At 43.1% G+C, this 11,218-nt stretch overlaps 1 protein-coding gene across 1 annotated transcript in view; it reads left to right on the top strand.

The window, feature by feature from the left end:
• HIVEP1 (human immunodeficiency virus type I enhancer binding protein 1) overlaps positions 1 to 11,218 on the top strand; it is an 84,572-nt gene that overhangs the window by 27,986 nt on the left and 45,368 nt on the right. The window contains exons 3-4 of the mRNA XM_009884196.1: positions 6,383 to 6,579; positions 7,026 to 7,086. Of these exons, the coding sequence (XP_009882498.1) occupies positions 6,383 to 6,579; positions 7,026 to 7,086 (258 nt within the window). The remainder of the gene's footprint in view (positions 1 to 6,382; positions 6,580 to 7,025; positions 7,087 to 11,218) is intronic.

Here is an 11,218-nt window from a genome sequence, read left to right as displayed (position 1 = left end):
CAGGGACGGGCAGGAGGCAGCATCCCTGCCGACTGCCCCACCAGCTGTGTCGCGCTCCCAATTAACCTAATGGGCTCCTTGTACAGACAAGGCTCTTGCCTTTCTTTTTTAAATTGGCTGGTTTAAGGAAGTCTTGGGATTCATCTCAGTTAACCGAAACACATTAGGGCTATGGCGTTCTCGTTTTCGCGGGTTGTAAAGAGCCTTTCCTCCTCCTAGTGAAGGGGAGAAGCCAAGCATCGCAGCCTCCTCACAGCGGGGTGCGGGTGCTCCTGCATCCTCTCCAGCCCCTGGTGGGTACCCTCTGCTGTGGGCAGGGTACGTCGGGATTAATCCCTGCCCCTGGCGCTGTCGTGCTCTCAGCCGGGATGGAGAGAACTTCCTTGCCAGCAGCTGGTGCAGTGCTGTGTTTTGGGTTTGGGATGAGAAACACTGTTGGTAGGGCACTGATGGTTTTGGTTGCTGCTGAGCAGTGAGGGATTTTTCTGCTCCTCACACCGCCCCACCAGCGAGTAGGCTCGGGGTGCACAAGGAGTTGGGAGGAGAAACAGATGGACAGCTGACCAAAGGGATATTCTGTGCCATGTGACATCATGCTCAGTATATAAAGCTGGGGGAAGAAGGAGGAAGGCGGGACAGTTGGAGTTATGGCATTTTGTCTTCCTGAGTAACCAGTATGAGTGATGGAGCCCTGCCTTCCTGGAGATGGAGATTTTAGGAAGAAGTTTTTCACTTTAAGGGTGGTAAGGCACTGGAACAGGTTGCCCAGAGAGGTTGTTGAGGCCCCATCCCTGGAGGTGTTCAAGGCCAGGCTGGATGTGGCCTTGGGCAACCTGGTCTAGTGGGAGGTGTTTTTTTTTCGATTCTCTTCCCCATCTCAACGAGGGCAGAGAGCGAGCGGCTGCATGGTCCTAGTTGCCAGCTGGGGCTAAACCACGACAGCTGCCAAGGGAACCCACTACCTGGGGAAGCACTCCAAGCTTGCATCAGCCTGGCGTGGTACATCAGCTCGGCGACGCTGCCCTTCCCACCTGCGCCCCTGCCCACGCTGCGTGGGCACAAGATGGTTGAAGCATGAGGCTTCCCCTTGGGGAAGACGTGATGTGGTTCCAGTGGGACATGGGGGTGGGCTTGGGTCCCTCGTGTCAAATCTGAGCTCTTTCTTCATGCGCCCTGTTGGTCTGCACCACCCATCCAGTGCTCAGGGCATTATATATTTATTTACTTATTGATACATGGTGGTCTTCTGATGTTTTCAGAAATGCTTCTTATGCAGTGAAATGCAAAGCACTCTGTTTCTGGTGCATTGGCCTGGTGGGTTTCAATAGTCAGAAGATGGAGGTTTCCATACCGAGTTTCAGCCTTGTTTCACTTGCTGTCTGAATTTAAGTAGCGATGGGAAGTGCAATGTTTTGAACTTTCATCAGTGGTTTTCCCAAGCTGTGTGTCCCGTCCCCCCCCAGAAAAAGAAACCCCACCTATGATGCTGTTTTCAGTAATAGTTCTCAATGCATACAGTGTGATTGTGTTAATGCACTTCAGCTGAAGAATATTTTGTTACTGCAGTTCTCTGCTAGTGACGTAGGTGATCAATGCAAGAAAATATAATTACATCGGTATCTTTTTGTCCACTGAAAAAAATACAAAGTCATTTTTAAAATTACTTTTCAGATGTCTTCTGATGGAGTAAAGTAAGAGAGAGTGTTTTTTGAGAAAGCAACAAGAAAAACTGTTGCCATCTGAAGCTGTTTTGCTGGAGGTACTTTTAGGATGACTCAGGCGTAAGGCCCGAGAGTTGTTCTTGCCTTTAACTGAAGGGGGAAAAAATGCTGACATTTTCCTTCCAGCTGTTTTGGTTAAATGTTTTGAATATAAAACCCTAGCCTTTCAGGCAAGATATAAACTCATATTTGTTAAAGTTTTGATGAAGTAGTCTGTTCTTAGCACCCAATGTGGTGTAAATCTGCTAATTTTCCACTTAGCCATAAACAAGAGTACGAGATTAAAAAAAATAAAGTCCTTTTTATTGTTTTAGAGCAGAAGTTTCTTCATCAAGAACCCCCAAAAAAGCCTTTTTACAGTGATACAGATACATGCAAATACGGACAATGAAAAATATTCATGTTTGGGCATTTTGCTTAAGTTTAATGAACATTTCCCACCCACCACCCCCACGTAAGCTTTCCTGGTAGCTTAGAAGTAGTCCTCCACAATGACTGCCACTTCATTCTTCTGTGTGTTGTCACTGTACAGGGCGACTTGTTGAGTAGGACAAGGTCATCCCATTACACTAGCATGGGAGCTCTCTTATGTGAGCAAAAAGAGAGGAGTTTTCGTATGTGCTGTAAAAAAAACAAAACAAACCCCATAACTGTAAGATTTCTTTTGCTTCAGGTTAAATTGCTGTCAGGAGTTACTGGTTTCACATTTTGCAAACCTTACATTTTTCATTATTTTTGCTTTCCTTGCTGAAATTCCTAACCCTTTTTTTTTTTTCCTTCCTTAACTGACCATATAAATAAGGTCTTTAAATGTTTTCTTGAAAATTCCTAATGCATTTTTAATACGTGTAAACATGTTCAAGTTTGTATAATTTGATATGCTGATGTCTTTAAAAAAAAAAATCTTTCTAAACTACATTTATTTGTGGTGTAATTAAGATCTGTGAGGTTATTTCTCCCAGTGAAGATTAAAAATAGAGAATGTCAAGCTGGTGAAAAATCTAGTTTATTTTTTCATTTAAAAACCTACCACAGCAGCACCGTATCTAACTCAGACTGTTGGTATCCATTTAATGATCTATCACAGCAGGAGGCGTGTAAAACAAGAAGCATATTTTACTGCGTGCCAATCTCTTTCCTCGCATTCCTAAAAAGCGCAGTTACATTATATATTTAAAATCCCAAGGAATTTGATGATATTTCCACACAGCACATACCTGCTGGGAGAGCCACGTTGGACAATAACATGAAAAGGTTTAACACTGGAGTAAGAAAAGCTAATGCACCCGTGTTGTTTCATTTTATTTTATGCATATGCACATAAATATATATGTGTGTGTTTGTATATATATAACTATTATATATTATATACCTGTGTTATGTATTATATACCTGTACTTTGCTTTTTCGTGGTATGCCCCTGCCTAGGATGACCAAGAGTTGGCTCCATGGCTTGTGACGCTGCTATCATACGGAATCTCCTCTCTGTACAGCAGCACATATGAAGATTTCCTATTTATCGTTGCTCTGCTTTTCCTCCCCTCTAGTAAGCACTTAGTGAGGAGTGTCCCATCTTAAATGAGAGTGTCTGTCACCATCATCATTTGCTCCTAGGTGTGTGCTGCTCCAGAAGGCTGTCTGCCGAAGGTTAGGGATGTCAGGATAGGTCTTACAATAATCCAGTTGTTAAGATATGTACTATTCCGTCATTTTATGGGAAATAAAGAGGGTGCCGTGCCTGCCATGTATTAGAAATTTCCAATAGTTAAATTACTTCCTCTGGTCCTAGTAGATGTAAATAATACTCCAGTGATAAAGCAATGTTTCCTTTGTAAAATTTTCAGATGAGATGGTATCATTAGTTATCACAGGTTCAAATCTGAAATAATACTAAATCAAGTGAGTATTGGATCGGATAATATTATTTGGAATTAATAGTGGACTTTGCAGTTTTCATTTTCTCCTGGGTTTTGTGGATGATTTTTGTGTAATGTATTTTTGCTTATACAGAGTTTTCAAAGGTGTGTACTGTTAGAGAATCTGTAATATAATTACGAAAGAATATGGTGTACTCTCTGAAATAATTCGCCTCTAAATGTTTTGCGTAATTTAATGAGACAAAGGAGGAGGAAATGACTGGGTAATCTAAATTTGATGGATATCAGCAGGTTCTTGTTGGCGTAGGTGGGAGCTGTGGGAAGAGCCATGGTGGGGACTGCGTTTTCGGTGTGGCTGGGGTGGGTGGGTGGCAGCCTGCTCTTCCCGCCTGCGCCCCGGTGGGTCGGGATAACATAGTTCTTCCCTCCACCCTGAAGCGCAGCACTTTGGAAAGTTGTCGCCCATATAGGATCTGGGGTTGTAAAACGCGGCAGTCTGGGAAGCGGCTGCCACAAATTTCGGTCAACGGTGTTGAACCTGCCTTGGTGCAATAGGAAGAGCAGGTAGCAGTGAGATACGGGTGGGTACGAGGATGTAGTCCTCAATCAAACGTTCTGCAGGCAGACCCGTGTTAAAACCCATGCCTCATTTACAGTCAAAATCAGCGTCTCGGTTTCCAGAACCAGCATTGATTATTTTTTTTTCGGTGTTCATGATGCTCGAAAATGTTCTGCACACACCTCCATAGGAAGGAAGACGCATATGCAACACAAATATAATTCATTGGGGAAACATTTCAGGAGATGCAGGAAGCGCAGGAGACTTTCTGGCTGTGCACCAAGTATATGTTTACCTAGTTATTATTTCCATTATCAGTGTTTCTTTGTTTGGGCTTACAGTCTGACAAAGAAGTGGTTGGGAATTTATGATAGGAACTCAGTATTTTTTTTTTAGTTTTTTGTTTGTTGGTTTTTTGGTTTTTTTTAAAATAAGAGAGAGAGAATTCAGCTAAGGAGATCAAAGCATCTAATCTTTCTGGCAATCTAATGTAGCAAGCTTCCAAAATACTTCAGTAATTTTTCTCTATAAAATAGGATGATTGTGAATTTAAATGCATACATTTATTGCAGCATTTATGTGAAATATGAAGATAATTCTTTTAATAATGAAACTGCAGTTGTCTGTGTACTTAAGTATATATTTTGGTGACAAATCGTTTACATGCTCTCAAGAGATAAATACCGTATCTCATGCATTAGATAGATCTCTAAACAGAGGAGAAATGAGTTTGCTAGCCAGTCTGTGGTTTTGGTTGCTTGTTGCTTTTTGGTAAATCTTACAGCTCCATTTGCAGGGTTAATTTGTTGATGTTTTTTTCCTGTGTGTTCATCTGTTTCATCAGCTGTCATGCAACTTTTTAAGTTGCTTGTTCCATCACCTTTCTGTAGAACAATAACCTGTGGGAAAACAGTCTAAGATTGTTAGATATGCTTTTCTCTAATAGCATTGGTGACAAGTGTATATAAAAGATGTTTTGATTATGTTTCTTCTTATTTTTGTTAGAAATTGTTACTTATAGCCCTTTCTATAAAAAAAAAAAAAGTATAGATACATACAGTATTTCAGCTGCAGCTGAAATCCAGGAAGATGTTAAATATCAAGTCTTCATTGTTTAAAGTCAGCCTGCGTAACTGGGTTGGTAAAGAGTTGGTGAAGGGTTGTTCTCTTTGAGTTGCTTGTGTTTGTCTTCAGCAGCCAGTCAGTCAGTACAAAAGAGACTGCATAAAAACTTCTCTTTAAATACGTACGTATGTCTCGCTAACGTCAGAGGAAAAAGGAAGAGGTTTGGCTTGTAAAATCGTGGTGATAGTCTTTCTCATTAGCAGCTTCATTTGCTCCAGCTCTGGAGTCTGCCCAGTTAGCATCCTCCTGAGATGTTCTGATCCGTTCTCTGAGACAACGTACAGGAGAGGAGTGATTGAGCTTTAGCAAGGAAGGGAACCTGGTACAGGTTTTGAAAGGCAGAAATGCAGAACTGGACAAGCTGAGCAAAACTGGGTCTTAAAACCTGGGAGAAGGGTTTGTTTCAGTTATAATTTTTTAGTCCTCCTGAGAAGATAATTGTAAAACAATTTCAGACTTCAGCTGTGAACAAATGGTTCCAACGTACTTGAGTGGTTCAGCTCATAAATATTAAAGTCATTTAAACCCACTGATTTAAAAGTCTGTTGAAAAAAAGGACCATTTTCTAGAAACCTTGTGTTGTATAGAAATGGTGACTACAAGTCAGACTGAGTAACAGCCTCCACGCTTGTGAAGAAAGAGGTGAGGACTTGGCAGAGCTGTCCTTCTGCTTCTACGTATGGTAGCCAAGAAGTCTGGTACTTCCAGAGTTGTAGCAGCACAGTTGGAGAAGTTTAGGATGAATCCAGTTGTGTTCTATTCTTTCAATTTAATTTTATAAAAATTGCCCCCTCCCTCCCCCCAAGAAGGAAAAAAAAATAAAGCTTTCACGGGTGTCCTGGAAAATGATCAGTGTTATATGAAAGCCACATTCCAAGCTCAGATCTTGGTTGGTCAGGCCCCGGTTCAGTGTGGAGCTCAGCCTCTCCCAGTGCCACTGCTTCTTATTGGCACAACTTCTTATCCTGAAGCCGCTCGGAGGACTGTTTGCTACCAAAAAGAAATTGGTCTCAAGTTTTCATTCGTTCCAGCTGCCCCTTTTCTTGTTTCATGCTCTACACAAAGAGGTCCCCCCCTTTCCCGTGGGATCTTCTCTGCAGCTTCTCTGCGGCAGAAGCACAATCCCCCTCCCGACACCAGTGCGTTTGGGGGGCAGCAGGCGATCTGCGAAGAACAGGGCGAGAGTCAAGACCAGCAGCCTCCCGTTTGCTGGTGCTGCGTGGGGGGGAATTCCGGGTGGTTTCGCAGAGGAATAAGGACAGGGCTACTGCTCACCCCCCGCTGCTCCCATGTGACGGTATCGGCTCCGTTGCTTTGCGTAGCAAATCCTGTTTGCTCTTTGTATCCCCCTGTTTAATGCTGCATTGTCTTGTTCTAACAGCATTTTTCAAAAATGTTATTAAAATACTCTGTAATGCACCATAATACCTATTCCAAAGAGTCCCCTGACTGCATAAATTATTACAGATGGTACGAAGCTACGGCAGCATTAGCTGTTGACTGCAGGTCCAATGCCAGTGCTTTTCTTTTCTGCAGTTCCGTGTAATTTAACATGTCAGTAGCCTTGCTGGTAAAACATGATAAAGTTTTATGTGGCCGTATTAGTCATAATGTACTGCATATTTACGTGTGAATGGTACCGCTCCTAAATATAAACAGATAGCTCAAGACAGATTTCAGTAAATGACTTTCTAAAATCATGTGGTTTTTTTTATATACGTATTTTAATAATGACTTCTCTTTCTTGCAGACAAAATTGAAGAAGCACAAAAACAACTTAATGGAACAGAAGACCAACAGAGAGGTAATAAACAAACCCAAAAAACAATGAAATGGGAAAAGACGCATTGCGATTCTCAAGGCTGATGCGAAGCCTTTGCTGCATGAATGAGAAGACAGGTCAGGGCCGGACGCTGGCCGAGGCCACGGGCACGGCTCTCTGCAGGGCAGGGGCTGCAATCTGTGATGTCCCGATTTTCCTGGGACACAAAGGCTTCGTTTTAGCCGCTCGAGTAGCCGTGTTGACCTTGATGAGGCAGCTGAAGCGGTAGCGTTCGGGATGGGCACAAGTTACTGGCTACAGCCTGGACTGTTTGATTCGTTATATGATTTACTTGGTGATTAATAACCATATTTGGTTTACGACTAGCAATACGTGATGATCTCTAACAGATGCTGAAGGGGGATTGATCATCACAGGTTATTTTAAGAAGCAGACGACCTGTGACAGATTCAATTGTGCGTTAGAGCTCAGGAAGCTGGTGCAAAGCCATTGGGTTTCACGGCTGGCTGAGTGCAGTGGTGCCACTGTGGTGGTGGGGTAACACTCATCCGCACACCCACAGAGGGGCCCAGAGGGACGTTGGTGGGGGGACCCCAAACAATACCTTGGTGGGCTACTGCCAGGCCCATCATGGGAGAGCTGTGAAAGGCCCGTGTCCACAAGCCCAAAGGAGCACAGGGACAGGTGGAAACCCAAATGTAAGGATCCGGAGGGAGGGAGACCCTGCCCAGTCCTCTCCCAGGGCTGTCCCAGCAGTGTCCAGGCATGAAACTTGCCACCGTCAGCCATCAGGAGCAGCTCTCTGGGTTGCTTTTTGGACTGAGGGCATTGCTAGCTGGCGGGGTGTGGAACATGTTGGGGGATGCAGGGGAAAAGCTTTTGGGGATTGCACAGGGCTTGTTATGGGATGCCACGGGAAGGAACCAAAGGTGGGAAAAGGGAGGGATTTAGGTGATACGGGGAGAAACAAATGTGGGAAGTAGAGGGATAACAAAATAAAAGGGTCTGGCCGGGATGCTTGTCTGCCAATGCCCTGCTGCTGACCGGCACCGTCTGCCCTGTCTCCTCATTAAGGTCCACCTTCAGCTGTTTTCCAGTGAGGGGCTCTTTACTCCCTGTGTGTGTACGGGGGTGTGTGGTGCAGCCACTGGAGTGAGTGCGGGTGTGTGGCTGAGCGCATGAGTGTTAGCAAGGATCAAGCTGGACGAGACAGCGAGTAGTCGAAGTGGGCTGGGGCCAGGATGGCTTTGGAGGTCTCCAAAGGTCAGTTCTGGGTGCGAGAGCAGATGAGGCCATGAGTGTTGGTGTGAGTGCTCTGAGTGTATCTCTGGGATCTGTCTGTCCAGCCATATATATATATATGTGTGTATGTGGTGTACATGTGTGCTGTGAATGCACATGCCTGTTGGAAAAACGTGTTGAGCCTTGCTACTGGTTGGACGTGAGAACCTGGAGCGGCAGCAGCGTCACCTCTCTCTGGCTGCTGGATTCAGCTTGAGATATTTCCCTCTATTTCCCTGTGTCAGTGCTTTGTCTTGTTCTGGGTAGGCACTCACCTCTTGTGGTAATGAGCTGTCCTTCTGGCCTGTGACATGTCTGTGAACACTGTTCTAAATGGTTGATGTTCTGTCCCGGAATCAAGGTTTGTTATCTTTTAAAACAATGAACTTCAAAACTTTTTCAAGATTACAAAGCATAAGAAATACCCAAGAGGATCTCAGCAGGGTCCATCTGGCCCAGCATTCTGCCTTCAGTGGAGGCAATAGGACGTGCTGTTTAAGGACAGCACATAAGCCTGGCCACATTCGGCAGTCCGTGCCCCTCATGCTGTCCACAGACACTGGGTTAGGGATTTTTGCCTCGTCCCTGTAGACATTTTTGGACCTGTTGTCGATGAATCCTTTTGATTAAATGCTGTCTGCTTCCAGCGTAGTCTGGCAGCAAACTGCAGAAGTTCGCATAAAAAAAAAAAGTACATTATTTTACCTTTTTTCTCAACTTCTGACTAGTTTCAACAGGCATCCCCTGGTTCAAGCATTGTGCGATTTGTTAAATAGCAGTTCTACATTCACCTTATCCACTGCCTTGGTGATCTTATGAACGTCATCCATCTCCCGCTCAGCGTTCTTTTCTCCAAACTCGTAACTGGTTTAGTTTTTCAAGGAAAGGTCTGATTCAAACTGTCTCATACGGGCACCAGGACTGTGGTGTTGCTCTACGTATTTGTAAAAGGTGGGAGAGAAAAAAATGAGTGGGTAGGTGGTAATAGCAGTCCTTCAAATATTTACAAAGACTTTTCAACAAACTAGACTTCCTACTAAACAGTTTGGGTGTATCTTTGTTTAGTGGATCATTATAGATAAGTGGTACTGCCATCCAAACTTAAAAACTTGGCGTGTAAAGTATGGCTGTGTGCAATTGTTGCTGTTGGTCTTACAGAACTAATACGGTCTGGAGTATTTTTTGTGATGGACATGTTCAAACTAAAGATGAGCTAACCTCTGCTTTCAGGCGTTTGTTCTCACATGTGGCCCAGTAAAACCTTTGCACACAGGAAGACAACTTCTCTAGTGTAAACATAATGATGTACTCTGAAAAGGATGGGGTTGCAAAGATTTATGTGATGGTAGCACTTGGCTTTAAGCATCTCAGAAGTCAGAGAGATCATTGCTTAATTTTTGAATCTTAATCTAAATTCATATGGCTGGCAACTGAAAAATATTTTTTTACATAGCATATTGATATAGGAATGACTGAGATAATAAGGCTACTCTTTTCAAACGGAAAATGTCCTCTGCCATTTTTTCTTTTAGTCTCTGAAGTGTCTGAATAGATAGATTTCTTGGTAATATGAAGTAAACAAAATTATTTATTTGAAGCTTTAGAGTCTGAAGGCCACTGAAAAAAGAAAATACATGTTTTGAGCTAAACAAGTAAACAAAAATGTGTGCATATTCACATACGTTATTTTAAATCACAATCAAGTGTATACAGATTCACCTGAAGTATAGTTATATATTTTTCTTTTTTGTTCATTTATTTTGTCTTTCAGTTTATCAAGATCACTTTAGGTTTGTTTATTTCCTCTCTGAAATGAATAGGGAGTGTAGTTTTGTGGAATTTATCATAATTTAACTACTGCTCTGTCCGTACTGGAGTTGTCAGTGGCACAGCATTTTTGCAGGGAGGAATTTTTTGTAAGTTTGATCATGCTGGGTTTCTGCTGACTAGCATTGTGCACTGATCAGTCATAACTTTATACATCTATGGGATTTCAGTTAAATTTAACTGACTACTAAAAGATATGTATTTAACACCTCATTTTGCCATTAGCTGTAGTAATCCAATTAAGTGCAAATTGGAATAGGTCTCTATTAAGCACAGAGGAGACAGTAAATGAGCAGACATAGTTTTCAAGTTTGTGGACTTGGGTTATTTAGTACAAAGTTGCAACTGGAAGACCTACTTTTTTATTTTTTGGAGTGGTAGTCCACGATTACATTCATATTACAGATACTTACATGGCCTGCCACTTGAGATCAGAAACGTGTTCATTAGGGAACATGCTCACCTTCCCACTCAGTGAGCAGGTAAGGTAGATAATTCTTGTGTCATTTCATTTTCTCTCAACTGCCCAATTGCTGCTATGAATTTTCATTAGGAGAAGCTGTGCTTCTCTTTAGCTTTGATATTCCCCACGGCTGTTTTACAACCTGGATATACCTGGTTATAGCCCTGCTTTGGGGTTGAGTTTCATCTTCTGACACACATACAGGGTTTCGTTATCATGACAGAGGTCTTGCTGCTACTGAGGTGTTCTTTAAAACCTGATGGTGAGCTTGAACTAGACAAAATTTCTTCTTGAGAAGGCAGTGAAAGCTTTCTCTGATGAGGGACCCAGTGGGTATCATGAGCTGGAAGGCATTCAGCCAGACCTGACTGCTGTCTTTGATCTACCGCTGGCCATCCTCCTAGGAAAGCCATCCCAAGAAAGTCTCTCTGTCTTCTCCCTTCCAGACTGGTAAAGTCCTCTCAGATCCTTGTGATTACCACAGAGGCTTCTGATTTGGTCATCCCCAGAACCAGTTCAGCCACTGAAGGCCAATGTGAAGCGCTGCAAGCATTTGTTTTCTTCTTTATCTGTTGCAGCAGT

This window comes from Charadrius vociferus, unplaced genomic scaffold (assembly GCF_000708025.1).
Source record: "Charadrius vociferus isolate BGI_N301 unplaced genomic scaffold, ASM70802v2 scaffold444, whole genome shotgun sequence".
Classification (NCBI taxonomy): domain Eukaryota; kingdom Metazoa; phylum Chordata; class Aves; order Charadriiformes; family Charadriidae; genus Charadrius; species Charadrius vociferus.
This window is presented reverse-complemented; position numbering and strand designations above follow the sequence as displayed.